The sequence below is a fragment of the Cyanistes caeruleus genome, chromosome 6 (assembly GCF_971803275.1).
Source record: "Cyanistes caeruleus chromosome 6, bCyaCae1.hap1.1, whole genome shotgun sequence".
NCBI classification, from domain to species: Eukaryota; Metazoa; Chordata; class Aves; order Passeriformes; family Paridae; genus Cyanistes; species Cyanistes caeruleus.
In genome coordinates, this window is record NC_141706.1 from 6,134,313 (window position 1) to 6,150,165 (window position 15,853).

Below are 15,853 nucleotides of genomic sequence, written 5' to 3' on the forward strand. Positions count from 1 at the left end.
TGGCAAGTATCTCATCACTAGATCTCTACCCAAGGTTTTTGCAGCAGTTTCCTGGAAAGGTGTCATTGCCAGCTCTTTTCAAATTTTCTCGTAAATATATGGTCTTGAGGAATTTAATATTAGATAAAAAAATAAATGAATATTAGATCCCTACTTCATTTATTTTGGAGGCATTGAGTTCTGCAGTTCCCCAGTTCTCTCCTATATATGTTAATTATGTTCAGAGACATGGTAAAATAGAGGAAATGCTATGTTTCACCCAAGAAGTTATTCAAATACACTTGTTTAGGTTTAGGTTTGTTTTCTAGGAGTAAAAGGACTAGACACCAATAGATGGTGCTGGTGGTGCATTAATAAGGTTCAGTTTCACATTTGTTTTCTGGTCTGTGCTTGGAATTTGTTTAAAAAAAAAAAAAAGAGAGAGAGAGAGAAGAAAACAAAACAACAAAAAAGAACAAAACAACAAAATCCCTCATGCTAAGCTTTTATCCAAAATGTTCTCCCTGCACTGAACCGGTCACCATTTAACTTTAACCTGAACTGTGGCCCAGGAAATCCTTCAACATAAATAACCTTGGAAGCTGCCATGACCATTTTTGGAACATGCTGCCTCAATAAATCTGTTACTTTGTTGTGCAATGTTGAAGTGTACAGTTGTTTCTCTGATTAATTAGGGCAAAAAATAAACTTGCACGATCAATCCAAGCTGTGACACGTTTCAGCCCTGGCTTGAACGTGTGGGCAGAAAAGAGCCTTAGAGCCTTCTCGACAGACCTGCCCTGGAATTTTAGGATGCATTGCTGGCTCAGAGTTTACTCCATTTGATGAGATAAGGTGGCTGCTATTAAAGTCTGCAAGGGAAGGGTTTTGGTTTGTCCCAGGACTGCCATTCTAGCTTAGCACGAGTAGGACTGAATGCAGTGAGAAATGATTCATCTTGACCACTGCCCCCACTAAAGACAACATAACTGAAGTGTTTTATGTAATTGTGTTTATTTTATTTCACATATTACCCATGGAGAACAGCTGATACATTCTCTATATCTTTCACCAGTCTGGAATGCAAGATAAAAAAAGGTATGGAAAAAGAGTTTAACGTTTGACATTCATGATATGAAAAATAGAGGGGATACAATGTTTTAAAATGCCCTTATGCAATATATATATATATCTATATATATAAACCGTATAAAAATAAAATATATTTTTCAAAAAAAAAAAAAAAAGACATGACACAGAACAATCTTAAATACCGATGCATATCTCGTGATCCACACACACCGCACTTATAATTAACAAAAACCACGTACAATTGCACTTTTCCTCTCTGTGACGTTCAAGTATATCGCAGTCCCCGCAGGGACTAATGAGTGTCCGATTCCCTGCCGGGTGCACATAACGCAGAGGGTAGAGCAGATGTGGGCGGTCTGTCCTTGCCCACGGCTGCCGCGCACCCTCCAACCCTCGGGGGCAGAGGGCGAGGCCGGGGCCCGTCGCCCACCGGCGGGTCTCCCCCTGAGCATCCCCTCCTCGGGGCGCGGGAGGGCGGCGCGGGCCGCCCGGGCCCGCGGGAGCAGCGGCGGCGGCGGCGGCTGCGGGAGCCGGCGGTGCCCGGCCCGGGGAGGGCGAGAGTCCGTGGCGGGCGGGGGGCGCAGCGTCCGCTGCCCTTCTCAGCTCCCCCGCGGAGGCCGCGCCGGGGTCCCGCCCGGGCAGGCGCTCTCCGCGAATCCTGGCGGATCTCAGCCCGTGCCTCAGTCCATCCGTCGGGGCGGCCTCGGCCGGCTCTTGCGGCGCTCAGACTCCGAGGACGGGGGCGAGGGGCTGCGCTCGGCGCGTCCGTGGGCGCCGCCCGGAGCGGGGGGAGCGCGCTGGGCTGCGGCGCTCGGGCAGGGAACGCCGCCGGCGGCCGTAGCCCTGGGGGCTGATCTTGTTGGGGGGGGCGGCATCGTTCCTGTCGTTGACGGCCGCCCTGTGGAGCTCGTCGACCAGCCAATGCACCGTGCACGTCCCGAAGCGGCACGCCTTTGTTTGGAAGTGGGGGAATCTGTTAATGCTCTGGCGGTAGCGCTTGACGCGGATGTGAGCATCCTCCCGGTTGCTGCGGGAAGAGAGAGAGCGGGCGTGAGAAGAGCGCGGTGGAGGCCCGGAGGAGGGGAGCCGATGAGCGAGGGAAGGGGAGGGCAGGGAGCCCCCAGGCCGGAGATGGGCTCGTCCCGACAGTGCCCAGCTGCCCCCCAGCAGCCCTGGCTGTGCCCTCCGAGGGGGCGCGGAGCAGAGAGTGCTGCCCATGCGAGGAGAGGCCCCGCCGGTTCACGGCTGTTACTTTTCCTATGCAACCAGGGCTCAAGTTACTATTTATATCTGACTTTAGCAGCGAAGGCGCTGCTATCTCCCGCCAGCTAAAGAGCGCGGAGAAAGGAAGGCGGGAGGCTGCTTTCAGCGCGATGTGCAGCCCGGGCAGGACCTGCCTCTGGGGCGGGGAGGATCTACAGCGAAAATAACCCTAAACACCCGGAAACGAGGGGACCCCGAAACTTTCCACTGCCTCGAGCAAGTGCCCGAGCCTAGGAAGGGCTGGAATTTACCTGGGAGGCGAGACTCGGGAATCCTCCTTCACGTCCTGAGTGCGTATGAGAGGCAGCGCGTCGGCTGCTGCCCCCAGCGCTCGGAGCACGCTCGCAGGCTTCACGTCCCGCTTGGCTCGGCTTAGTGCCCATTTCGTCCATCTGGAAGGAGCACAAGAGAAGAGGAGAGCCTGTTATCGCAAGTCTGCAGGGCGGGAGCCAAACCAAATAGATTCGAGGGGCGAAAATCTTTGCCAGCGCCGAGATTTTTTTTTTAATTTTTTATTTTTTATTTTTTTTTCCCCTCCCCGCAATGTTTCCTGAAGGGGCAGGAGGCCTTTAAGGAGCTGAGCAATTCCCGCAGGGAATCCAGTGCCTCTGATCGCGGCCGGAGCCAGGCGCGGGGCGCTGGCAGGAGGGTGAGCTCCGATACTCACTTTCTTTTGAACTCTGTCGCTACGTCCACCCTTGCAGCATCCACCCCGAAGAAGGTCACAGAGCCGAGATAGAGCAGGGCTACGTGAACTAGTTTCATTCTGGCTGGGCTCCTGCTGGAGGGAAAAGAGAAGAACTATAAGCATGCTTGCTAATAAAAGTCAAGTAAGGACTGCCTTTTACTCCTGGTGATTCCAGAGAGGAGTTCCTTCCCTCGCAGAGCCCCCAGGCTAGCGGGAACTTTGTGTCTGATATGAACCAGAAGCTAATATTTGCTCAGCAACTTATCACAGAGTAAATAACAGAGCCTCCAAAGTTTACGTTTGTCGAGAGTTTAGTTGCAGAGGCGGCTGAAAACCAACAGGATTTCCAGAGTACCCCCAGCGGCTTGCACTAGGATTTAGCAAACCCGTGAGATCAGAGAGAGCTGGCTATCGGATGCATCGTTTCCAAACTCCAGCAAGTGTTTTGCTACCGGGAAATTTATTCTCTGATAGCTCCTCTTCCCACTTCACACGCAGAACCAGCTAGTTCTGGATCTTATGTTGTAAACTGCAGCTGATGCCAAGAGCCAGTGCAAGACTCCACAGCATAACTCCAAACTCTTCAAAACAGTCCAAATTTAGTAGAATTTTACTTGCGTTCCACCTCCCCTGAATCTATAGTTGTTGCCAAGGACGGGGAAAAAAAAATAAAAATAGTTCTTACCTGACAGTGAGGATAATCCACTGAGACAAATGTTTTTGTAGTAGCGATCCGAGCTTGCAGGGTTTCCTGAGGAGCGAGAACTCCTCCTTTGTGTGTGTGTGTGTGTGTGTGTGTGAAGTAATCACTGCCGAGCTCTGCGCTCCACTGCTCGCTTTTATAGAGCAGCTCTGAGAAGTGGGTGGACCTTGGCGTGGCTGGGCGATCTCTCTTTTGGCACCCCCCACCCCCACATTTCGAGCACTCCTTAAGCATTCTGACCTGGATTGGGGGCAACCTTGGGGGGGGGGGGGGGAATAAGAGGATTATTGAAAATTATCTTAAACAACCCCCTTGGTATTTTGTTAATTATAACGACAGCTTTTAGGATTCTGAGTCATGGCACAACTTGCAAAATCCGATGACCCCCTCAGCCTGTTTTACTGGGGACAGACTTTTTAGCCGCCGATATATAATTACATTTACACTGTCTGTAACATAATTTCTCATTCTAGACATTTTAGCTTCAGGTGGGTGAAAGCAGGGGAGTGGGAACCAGATTCAATCCATTCCAAAATCCATGAAAATCCATCAAATATCAAAGTTACAAAAATAAATCCATATTTGGACAACGTGAATTTATAATGAGTAATTGGAATGACAGCCTTCTTTACATAAGTAAGGAGGTGGCAAATCGGGCATCATTAATATTTATTACTCAACTTGGGTGCATTTTTCTATCTAACAAAATGAATTTGATTTACTTGATCTATTTAAGTATATCACGATTCAATTTTTTTGGCAGATGAAGTTTAGAACCCAGTTCTGTGCCTTGGAACAGAGCAAGTGGTATTGCTTAGGGGCAAACACAGGGTCACTGTAACTCCTGGGGTTACGGGCTCCGGGAAGATCTTGTGCTATTCCCAATCTTCAAACCTCCACGGACGTGAGTGCGGTTACTTCCCGGCCAGAAAGCAGGGCAGGATCGGGGTCTCTAACAGCATTCTCCCGGCTGGCCAGCAGCAAAACCTCATTCTGACCACCTTGTTGTTGGGTTTTTTGCAGTCTTTAACGTCTTTGCCCCGTGACGCTTCAGCAATGCAGAGGTCCGGCTTCGCAGGGGGTGCTGGAAGCCAGCAGCGGATGGAGCGTGTCTCCGCTTACTTGTCGCTGTGCAAATTCGCCGGGACCGAGGGAAATGCCCCAGGAGATCTGCACCCTGGGACTCCAGGGTCCCCTGGCCAGCGAGAGACACTCGGCAGGAAGGAATGAGTGGTGAGATGTTTCTTTCGCATCTTGCCCCAAGCAAAGTGTTTCAAAAGTCAGGTGAGTGAGCGGGTGAGTGTGCGCTCGTGACTCCGTGCCTTTCTAGATAACCGCGGTGTGTAACAACAGCCCGGAGAGCTACGTGCAGGGGGCTGACGGAAACTTTCCTATGCACGGCTCACTCGGTCTCATGCGTTCTCTCCCTCCCCCGGCTCGCCAGCACTGTCCATACATCTGGAGGCTTCTGTCTCCGGCACCTACCTGTGCGGGACAGGCTGGCCCGGGAGCCGCCACCACCCGGCCGGCGGGGAGGGTCAGCACTGCCTGTCGCTGCTCCCCATCGCACCGAGCGGCCGCCCCTCCGCCCCGAGCCCCCTGCGGGGCTCCCGCAGGGCGAGGCGGTTCCCCCGGCCCTGAGCCGGCCGCGGGGCGAGCCCGGATCCGCCGCCCGCCGCACCTGCCCGGCCGAGCGCGGGGCGGGACGCGGCGGCGGCCCCGGAGCGCCGGCAGCCAGCGGGGCTGCCCCGGGCTCGCCCTCGTCCCTGCCGCCCGCAGCTCCGCCGAGCCGCAGCCCCCGCCCCGGACCGCGCTCCGGAGCACAAACGCGCAGAGAGAGAGGCTTGGGGGGAGAAACGCAGGGAGGAAGAAATGGGAAAATCGGTGATCTAGAACGGGACCGTGTCATGACCATTGCTGCACGACTGCATCAGCCCGCGATGGCTGAATTTTAGAGACCTCAAGAGGCAGCTCACGCTCGTGCGAGTTTAAGCATTTCCTTGATTAGAAGTTGAAACTGAATCTAACTTTTTTCCTAATGAGAAGGCAGGATTTTATGTGATACGCATTGCTTTGACTCCAATTAAGTCTCCCATTCCAGTAAAAAAAAAAACAACTTAAAATCACACGTTTCCTCAAATGCTGGAAAATCCCTCATCAAAATCCTTGGCTTAAACGGGAAGTGTATTTTGTACACTCTTAGCCAAACAATGCAGAAAAAAATCCTATGTTGATTTAGGAATAGTAATAAGAGTAGTAACACAACTCTCATGTGATTTCCATACTGACTGTAACTATAATCTCAGTGATACAAAATTACTTCATGCAAATTCATGAAGTGGCAAATTCTGACACATAAATGATCAGTTTGTTGCTGATGTGATTTGTGAAAGGGCTTCAGCAGGTAAAGCTGGTTCAAATCTACCACAAAACATCATGTTCTTTGTTCAGATGATCATTTTGGTATTTCTATGAACTTGCATTCTCATGCAGTTTGGAAATGAACAATAGTCACTGTATTGGTACTATGATGTAACGGTGACCACTTTTAAAAAATTATTCCACAAATAGTTATTTCCTTTTTAAAAATAAAACCAAGCAGTTGGACAGAATGTTCCGTAACAATATCATTCACAAGCTATGAGTCTGAGGCAATGCCAAGCAATTCAGCAAGAGTGATGTGATGTGAAGTACAGGGTCTCCCAGATGCTGCCTCATCCATGGTGGGAAGCTGGCCTGGAGGATCAGCCAGCTCCTGGACCTGTTTACTGCTTATCTTGGGTGTATCATTCAGCCTCTTGGTGTTGCCATATGCACAGAAGACCTTACAACGAGTGTCTGCTCTGGCAGGGACATGGTGAAGATGAGCTGCTATTTATGGAGCATTTTATTCAGGCTGAGATTTATTCCAAAAGAAAAGGTCTAAAATCTGTGGGTATCAACTGGGAATCAGTGTGAGGCAAATATTCTGTGCTGATTATGGAAGAAAACTGTTGTTTGAAGCCAGTGGAAATGCCTTTGCATGTTTCACTTTGTTTAAACAAATTGTTCTGAATTCATATGCCATGAGTATGAATAGACTTGATTGTATTTCAGGCTGCATGAAATCAGCAGAAAGATAATACTAATAGAAGAATGGCACTCCCTGAAGGATCTAAAACCTCAGTCAAGCTCCACACAGAAAAACTTTACTGTTAGTGCCTGCCCTCAGCCAATTCTCTCCATGCCAATGGCACAGCAACAAAGGGGTGATTCCATTTCTGGTAGTCAGGTTGGAGGTGCTTTGGTGAGCCTGTTGTCTGACAGGTCTGAGTACACCAAACAAAGCTTCTGAAGTGAGTGGGGATTGTCTATTGGTAGGGGAAAGCCTGGTTGGGGTCATTGCTGCCCCCCTGTTTGGCATGGGGTGACACTGGATAGAGACTGCAGGAAGAATGTGAATTCTGTTTCCTGAAGGAGGACTGAACTGTAGAAGGTATTGTGAACATTCACACCTTGTTGGCAAGTGCACAATGTGAGTGTGGCAACATTGTCCCTTGAGTGCTTTCAGGCTCCTGGAGAGGCTGCAGCCTCACAGTTCTTCCCCTGGGAGCCTGTGCCTTGGTATCCTCTGTGAGCCCCTGCTTCTCCTGTGAGGAGCCAGGCTACCCTGCTACAAGTGAGGGAATTAAGGTTTGGTGGTCTGGATGAGCATTCAGTTTTAGTTTTCATTAGAATTTAGATGAACAAACACTGTGTCTGCTCCACTTCCTCACTTGTCCTATAGGAACATAAGATTGCTTTATACTTTAGGGAAATTGCCCAGAGAAGTTGCAGATGCCACATCCCAGCAAGTGTTTGTAGTGTGGTTGGATGGGTCTGAGCAACCTGGTCTAGGGGTATGTATCCCTGCCCATAGCTGGGGGCTGGAACAAGATGATCTTTAAGAACCCTCCTCACCCAAATCATTCTGTGGTTCTGTGAAATAAATAAGCTCAATTGAACTTCCTGGTTTTTATTTAAGATGTATAAACTTTATAAGCTTTATAAACTTTGGCTGTACTGATCTAGATGGCAGAAGGAGCAAGGCTGTAAAGTGAGCACTAGCAGTATTGGGAAATCATTAAATAAATATCTTGCTCTTGAACCAGCATTTATTAATGCCCTGGGAAAGGTGTGAGTGATCCTCTCCTGCTAGAGGTGGTGCGTTAAAAGAGCAGTGAGATTTTACTATTGAGATTTGTTATTGCATATTTAATCTTATGCGTGCAGCTATGATAATGCTAAGGTCCTATTTCAGCTTCAAATTAGGTAATTTCTTAGTGTCATTAAACCTTCCCTCCAGGTTTAGCTGTACAGAACATTATCCTTTGCTTTTGTGAAGTTTGTTGTGTGCTGCAACCAAAATGCCTATGCATAACTTAAGAAAGGTATTCCTGTCTAACTCCTGCCAGTGAGAAGTGACTGACCCCACAGAGTGCATCTCCTTCTCAAAGAGTATGGTCAATCTTTTCTATGCATATATTACACATTTTTCTTTACTCCTAAACAAGGAAATCTATTAGGATTGGATCTTAACCCATGTCATTTGCTTCAAAACAGCTAAATCACGAAGCTGATGACTCCGAGGAGATGTCAACATCTGCCCTCCGCTGAGAAGACACAAACGGGAACACTGCTTGAAGCTCCCTGACCGATTTGCATCTGGCTTATCGTCAAGACACTGCATCAGCACCTTCCACCTAAGAGGCATAAGAACGGCGTGTTTGACGCAGAAACGTTTCTGGGAGCACTGATTGTCTGCTGGGTCCCTCGTCAGGGGCGAATCCAGTTTGCTGCATTTCCATGCCCAACCCGATACCCACAGCTGCTCCTCGCTGGAGTGCGACCCGTGTCCTCCGCGCTGCTTCCTCTCTCTGTGCTGTCAGAGGGGATGCACAGAAGCTTATCAGAGTGGTTTCTGCAGGCTCCGCCAGCTACTCAAGCGCTGTACTGTCCGCTCATTTATCCTGAGCATCTCCGCGGCTGCTGGCAAAGCCCACCGTGCTTTCCATGGCCACGGTCCGAAGGGTGCCCGCCTCATCTGCACGTTATGAACGGCACCACGGCAGCTCCCGGCGCGGCCTCGCCGAGCGCCCCAGCAGCCACCGCCGTGCCTGGGCCAGCAGGTCCGAGCCCACGGGGGTCACGCCGAGGCATCGCCGGCCAGCGCCCTCCCTGCCAGGCTCGGGGACCAGCGGGCCGGGCCGGGCAGCAGAGCCCGCTCCGGGCCGTGGGTGCCGGGGTGAGGGGCCCGGGGCCGAGACCCCCGTGCCGCCACTCGGCACCGCCGCAGAGCCCAGCGGGGCTGCGGGACGGCTCCTCCCGCGGCGGCACGTCCCACACACCGCGCACTAAACGTGAGCGGGACACATTCTGGAAGCGCAATCCCCGATTCCCCAGGCCGGGCTGGCGGGGCCGGCGTTATCTCGCCGCCGGCTTCCATTTCCGCGGAGCCTCGGCGAGGGCGATGCCCGGCCCCGGCAGCTCCTAGCGGGAGCGGCGAGCTGCAGTCCCGCTCGAGCACCCGAGTCTCCCCGGGCACGCGGAGCGCTCGCGCCCGCCGCGAGCGTCTTTTGTGAGGGGAACGTGCCCCGCACCCGCCGCCCCCCGGGCGGCCACCGGACAGGGGGAGGCTGCCGGGAGACAAAGCCCCGCGCGGGCGGGGCGCGGACCTCCCCCGCCAGGCCCTCCCCGCCCGCGGGGAGCTGCCAAGGAAGGCCGCGGCGCTGGCAGCGGCGTCCCGGCACGGCGGTCGGCCCGGGGCAGCGGCACCGCGGGACAGCCGGGCCGGGCCGCCCCAGCCCCCGCCCAGCCCCGGGGTCACGGCGAGCGGTCCGGGCGGCGCGCAGGCGCACGGCGCGCCCGCGCCTCCAACATGGCTGAGGTGGTGCCGTTCCTCCTGCGGCGGGCGCGGAGCGGAGGATGCTGAGCCTGCCCCGAGCCGCCGCCGCAGCCGCTGGGGTGGTGAGGCCGAGGCGCGCCCCGCGCAGCCATGGCCAGGCTGGCCGACTACTTCATCGTGGTGGGCTATGACCACGAGAAGACAGGTAGGTGTGGCTGCGCGCAGCGCTGCCCCGCCGTGCCTGGCCGCTCCCCGCGCTCCTGCCCGGCCCCGGCCCCCGCCCGCCTCCGGCCGGGCCGCGGGAGGAGGAGACTGCGGCGCACACGGGGCGCGCGTCCGGCCGGGGGAGGAAGGGGTGAGGGCAGCGGGGCGAGCCAAGGGTTAATCCCCCTTTCCCAAGGGGGAAGCGGAGGGGCTCCTGCACCCCCCGGCCGGGGCAGCCCCGGCCCGCCCCGCCCGCCGGGAGAGGCTGCGGTTCCTTCCCGAAAGCGCGGGCAGGTTCAAACGGGGCCCGCGGCCGTGGCCGGGCCCGGCCCCCGTGCCGTGGTGGGGCAGGGCCGGTCCCGCCGTGCCCCACCGGTGTCCCCCGGCTGGGGCGCGACAGCCGCGCCTCCCGGGAGAACAAAGGCTGCCGAGGGAGCTCGGCGAGCAGCGGGATTTGCCCCGTCTCGCTGCTCCTCCGTCGCCTGTTGAACGGTGCCGCGTATCCCCCGGGGAAGCGCCGGAGGCTCTGCGGGAGTGGGTGCTTTTCCTAAAGCCTGGGGATGCGTTCTGTCTGCTGGGGGCAGAGGGAAGTGGTGCTATCTGCTGTCGTTTTGTGGGCAAAGAGAGAGTGGTTTGTGTTACGTAACTCTCCGTTATGGTACCAGCTTTGTTGATGCAGAGATCTCAAATCAGTGTTTAAACCCATTGGAAAACGAAGTGATTGTCAACTGGTATGTGTTCGTGCTGGGTATTTCAGAGCGATCCTCTGATTGTATGTTGTTAATAAACAATATTTTAAACAGTCTGATGTTCCCTAATTTATTTGAATGTGCATAAACCAAACAACACTCAAGTTTGTTACTCAGCGTAATTCTTTGAAGTAGCAATTGCGTGTAGTCTGTATGTGTTCATTCAAAAAGTGCAGCTAATAAACTCAGACTACGGGATTTTTTGAAAAGAAATGTAATTTTTAGAGAAATCATTATATCTGTGCCCTTAAAGATGTGGTGTCATACTAAGTTCTGCTAAGGGATTTTACTATTCTGCAATTACCATTCTGTTAATTGAAGCCTGGTTTCACCTCCCACCCCATTTGATAATAGGTTTGTCCTAATTGTACTGTCAAAATTAAGATAGATGAAATGGGGAGTATTTTATATTAAAAATAAAGACCTTCCCTTTTGCCCCTCTCCTGTCTGGAACATTTCCCTTGACAAAATAGAGAAAACCCGAATCAAAACAAAGAAGCAACCAAAAAACTCAGATGTGCTTTTAAGAAGACAAAGAAGTAGGCTGCTTGCTTCATGGGTATGATCAATCTGATGGAGTATGTGCAGTGAAATTACAGATTGCATTGGAAAGCTTTATGTCTGTAAAATGTCTTCATCTGTAGCATTTAAGTATGTGTTTAACGTCCTGTACATAAATTGTCTCATGAAGTTTGGTAGAATTGCTTGCATGGGTGAAATTGAGCAGATTCAGAAATAACTCCTGAACCTTAATTTGAAAAGGTCATGACCAGAAAGTAACTGTTTAGACTTTATTATTTAAATTACTTGTAGCTACTTTAATGCTTCATAAGAAAAATGCTTGAAGGAACAACATTCTGTTGAAGACTAGGCATGCATTGTTTTCCAAATTCCTTTACCCCCACATGCAATCCCATAATACAAGGAGTACTGACCTTTATTCTTCTTATAAAACTCTAAAGTTTTTTATGTATTTATTATGCTTCCTTCTATATGAAAAGCAGGGACAAACATTTCTAGGATTATAGACTAGCTACCCTCAAAGCTTTTATATTTTTATGTATGTTCCTTTTTTTTCTTCCCTATTTTTTTTTCATCTGCAGCTACCTTCTGGCTTTGTTTTAACGTTGAGTGTAATTATGTTTTGTAGTGTTTTTTTTTTTGTTTTTTTTTTTTTTTTTTTTTTTGTTTTGGTTTTTTTTTTTGTTTTTTCCCCAGGCATAATCTGTAGAATAGCTTTGTGTAAACAAGCAAACAAAAATGCTGTACCCTTCCCCCCAACCTGTGTGTCAGCAGCGTTTGGATGATAAATCCTTGTGGTTTATATGAGGGTGTTTATAGCAGTGACTGCTCTCCTAGGAAAGCCCCACTGTGTTTGCTGGCTCTCCTCTCACTGCTTATTTGGATTTATTTACATGTACCAATATCTGCAGTAGCCCTGAAAATGTGGTAAAGGTGCTGATGTCCTGGGCAGGTTATCTGGCTTTACTCAAACATTCGCTGTAAATATCTAAAATGCAGTGTTTATGCAGTTTAGGAGCACATTTATAGATTTTTCTTGTTTTGGAACAGCTTTGTTACTGATGCTGCAAGTTTTTATCCAGTCTTCAGGGGAACTGAACAGTTTTATTGTCATTGAATAAACCAGAGAGTGTGTCCTTTGGGAGTCAAGCATAGGAAAGTCCATTCCTGTTCTGGCCTGTGTAAATTGATGTTACAGCAGTCCTAGTGTGGTAAATCTTCCTTTGGCTTCCAGCTCGCTTTAGGATGCTGACCCATCCAAAAGACCTTTCTTGCTGGGTGTGTTACCTGTGTTGCTGTATTATCTTGTCCTGGGATTACTTTTCTGCTAATTTTTCCAGCAGTGTTGGCTCACCAGGATGTCAGATGGATGCCAGTATTGGCATAGAGGAGGGTCAGGAAGACAGATCAATGCACCCTGAATTTGTATCAGCTTAAATGGTCCTAGAGCCTTGGGCACAAAGATGTTAGTGAGGTAGCTTTGCCTCCTACGTGCTCCAAGGAAACTAATGGGAGCCCTTGGATAATTTGCCTAACAGGCAGTTTATTCATGCTTGGCAAGATGCACAGAGGCTCTGCCTGAGCGGAGGATGAGCTTTGCTGTTGACAAGTGTCGGTAGAATCGCAGGCACTTAGGAGTTGAGAAGTCTTTGTGTTGTCAAGGATGACCTGATTCACCCAGCTTTCTCTGTGTTTCAGGTACACTGCTCTGTATTCCCACTTAAGTTGCTCAGTCTGTGTCTCTCACTATAAAGCTAAGCTTAGATGGATCATAGTTTTCATGGCTGTTGTGTATTTTAAGGACTTGTTCTGAGCCACTGCTCAGAACTGCAGCAGCCGTAGCTGCTGTCAGAAATGCATGTTAAGTGTCCTGACAGAGTTGGAGAAACCAGATTTAGAGATCCCCCAGCTTTACTAAACCCCATTTTTCTAGTTCTAACAGTGAAAGCATGAAGGATTTCAGTGATACACAGAGTAAAGCAATCAAGCTTGGTGTATTTTGCTTTCAGCTGAACCTTGGTTGATGTAGATAACCACATTTCCCCCCAGCATATCAGCACAATATAAAGCTGTTACATAACAGGCTACAAAAGACACTTAGAGAAGTCTCTGAAAGGAGCAAAGGTGCTACCAAACATAGACATTCTGGGTTAACAGCTCAGAGAAATCCTAGGACGCCTTACTGCTTATGCATTTTATTTTTTCATGGATTTTGAAGTGTGTTTGATGTGCTTCACCAAAAAATTCTCATTTAGTATGTCTGAATAATGGAATATGGATGGGATTTATGAAGAACACAGATGTTTGCAAGGATCATAGAAGGGCATGAGAAAATGCCTTTTTTGTTTTGTTTGTTTTTGGTTTTGCTGGTATAAGCCCCAATCATAAATCTATCCCTAGAATTTGCATATAGTGATACTTGGAAAAGGTAAAAGAGAGAACATTGTGTCTTTCTTAGCTCAGCAGCTGAAGGGTAAGGATACGGAACAGAGGATCTGGATTTGATGAATTATCCCAAACACCTGTAGCAGCTTTCCTGTAGCATGCTGTTGGTTGCCCAGAAGTTAAAGCAGAAAACCTGTGAGGTGGAGCAAGATGTTTTCTGTGAGGTTTGGTCACTCTGAGAAGACAGAGGAATGATTTGTTCATGATTTTGTGTGCAGTTGCAATGTGTAGGACAGAAGGTATGCAACAGTATAGCAGTTTTATTTGGCTGTTGTCACAACTGATAAATGCTGGTATAACATGTGTAGGCTCTGTTGTGGTTGTTTCTGTTCTGATTTTTATCAACTCCTCTTCAAGGAAGCCTTTATTGTGTAACATAGCTTCATATCTCAGAGGATTTGAAACAAGACAAGTGATTGTTGATGGAGTGGGAGAAGATTCTAAGTGGGGTTGTCGGATTCTTTTATTATTTTTTTTTTCCTGTGAGCAGATTTTGTCTGTGAAGAATATAATATCATGAGGATTTTCTAGTGTATTTGCTGTATATTTGTAGTTGGTCATTTCACTGAGCTAGTGTGTATATAAGGAGTGGATGATTGCTTGATGCCATGGCATGCAATCTCTGCAAAACAGAAAATACAGAAAAATAAGGGAATAAAACTGTTACTTCAGTGGCTTTCTTATCTGTGCTGTGGCTTAATTTGATTCAAATGCAATCCAGGAAAATCTCAAGGGGATTAAAAAAACCAATGAAACCAAAGTCCTTCTTATTGTGGGAGGAGAATTGTAGCTGTAGCAGAAGGAAGCATCAAGTGTTGCAGTGGAACTGGGGCAGAATTCAGAAGTGTGCCTGTGCATTGCTAGGAGATGGCTGTGGCTGGGAAGGGCATGGCAGCCCAAAAGCTTTGTAAACAAATTAATTGCTGCAGTAAATGAAATTATCTCTTTCTCCAAACCTCGTGCTTTATTTTTCCAATACAACAGATTCTGCCATACTATGCTGAAATGGAATGAGGAAAAAAATACTTCTATTGCATGTGGTTTTGTTTGTTTTGATTGTGGTGGTGTTTGTTGGTTGGGTTTTTTTGGTTTTTTTTTTTTGGTGAGATAAAACTCTCTTGAAAGTCTCCTTGGAGGACCCCCAGTATTTTTTGGCAGCTTGTATACATAAAAGTTATTCAAGCAGTTTCTTCTAGTACATAATGTTGACTAAAAAAATATTTTGATTTTGGTTTGTGGATTTATCATTTAGGAGAAATCTTAAAATCAGTAGAGATCATGTAAATATTCTTTCCCTCAGATGTCTGTAATGAATATTGCTAAAGAACTTGGATTTCAGACTCTTTACTCAGTCTTGCCATTATAAAAACAACAACAATAAAAATACCTCTTTTTTCAGCCCTTCATTTTAAACTAAAGTATTTGTGGAGGCTGTTTTTTTTCTCTGTAAGCTATCTTCATTTGTTCTGAAATACGAGGACACAGATTATGTTGAGGGAAGTAGCATTTCCTATCTTTGTGACTCAATTGCAGTCAAGGAACTCTCTCTCTCCTGTTCTGCCCTGGATTAACTTTGTGGATTATCTGACAAAAATACACTTTTCCTGCAGCCTGTTCATGGAAAACAGTTTGTTACGCAAGGCTGAATACTGTGTAAGCCCTGGCCTTCTATAACCACAATCATATTTTTCAGTGGAGGGATAATGAGACTGACATTTAACTTCTCTAATGTCCCAAACATAACAGTCTTGTCTTATAACAGCGAGGCAGAGAATTATACTGCTGTGGTAGTTCTCTAACATGAATTTAAAGTACCAACTACCTCCCCAATTACTGGTACTCACAAAGGAAAACCACAGTCACTGTGGAATCATTTGTAAAATGTATAACAGCAGATTCACAGTTCAGCCTTGATAACTGTCAGTGAAAGTTGTATTCTGCAAATACATACTGGTGAGTAGGAGGTTTTCCTTTGGTTCATCTCTTCTCTTATTCCTCTTTGCAGTAGCATGAGACTTTTAGGCTCCTTGCTTATATAGTGAAAAAAATGATTTCTAACAATAGCATTATCAGTATTGATGAGATTAATTTTCTTTTGCTTGGTGTTTTGGGAATTGTGTTCCATTTTTATGTGTTTGTTGAAATAAATTACTCCTGTGGTGTCAGTGGTATGTTCTGAAGTCAAGGACAATCCAATTAGTGTTGATTGGGATTTGGCAGCTAAATCCCTGCTCATTGAGCCAAGAACATGCTGGTTATTGCTTATCTGCTAGTGACTAGATAGATCATGATTTTATGTCTCTAATGTTTGCAGTTCTCAGTTTTCAATCTTCTGCATATTGAAT

At 48.4% G+C, this 15,853-nt stretch overlaps 2 protein-coding genes across 9 annotated transcripts in view; one reads left to right on the plus strand and one right to left on the minus strand.

The window, feature by feature from the left end:
• Nucleotides 1-1,664: 1,664 nt before the first annotated feature.
• ADM (adrenomedullin) lies at nucleotides 1,665-3,972 on the minus strand. Of its 2 annotated transcripts, none has more exons than XM_086894778.1 (4): nucleotides 3,708-3,818; nucleotides 3,002-3,112; nucleotides 2,586-2,726; nucleotides 1,665-2,098 (listed from the first exon to the last, which is right to left on the minus strand). In XM_086894778.1, the coding sequence occupies exons 2-4, from the start codon at nucleotides 3,097-3,099 to the stop codon at nucleotides 1,795-1,797; spliced, it is 543 nt and encodes a 180-aa protein (XP_086750904.1). In that variant the 5' UTR covers nucleotides 3,100-3,112; nucleotides 3,708-3,818; the 3' UTR covers nucleotides 1,665-1,794. The 2 variants fall into 2 exon arrangements, with proteins under 2 accessions (XP_086750904.1, XP_023804343.2); XM_023948575.2 differs by having other exon boundaries at nucleotides 1,667-2,098; nucleotides 3,002-3,115; nucleotides 3,708-3,972.
• Nucleotides 3,973-9,556: 5,584 nt separating this feature from the next.
• The window catches only part of SBF2 (SET binding factor 2), a 230,046-nt gene continuing 223,749 nt past the window's right edge, over nucleotides 9,557-15,853 (plus strand). For 4 of the 7 annotated variants that reach the window (XM_086894741.1, XM_086894740.1, XM_086894742.1 and 1 more), the window contains exon 1: nucleotides 9,563-9,793. In XM_086894741.1, coding sequence (XP_086750867.1) covers nucleotides 9,739-9,793 — 55 coding nt within the window. In that variant the 5' untranslated portion in view covers nucleotides 9,563-9,738. Of the gene's footprint in view, nucleotides 9,794-13,673; nucleotides 13,748-15,853 lie in introns of those variants that run through there. The other 3 variants (XM_086894739.1, XM_086894743.1, XM_023928592.2) reach the window with 3 other exon arrangements.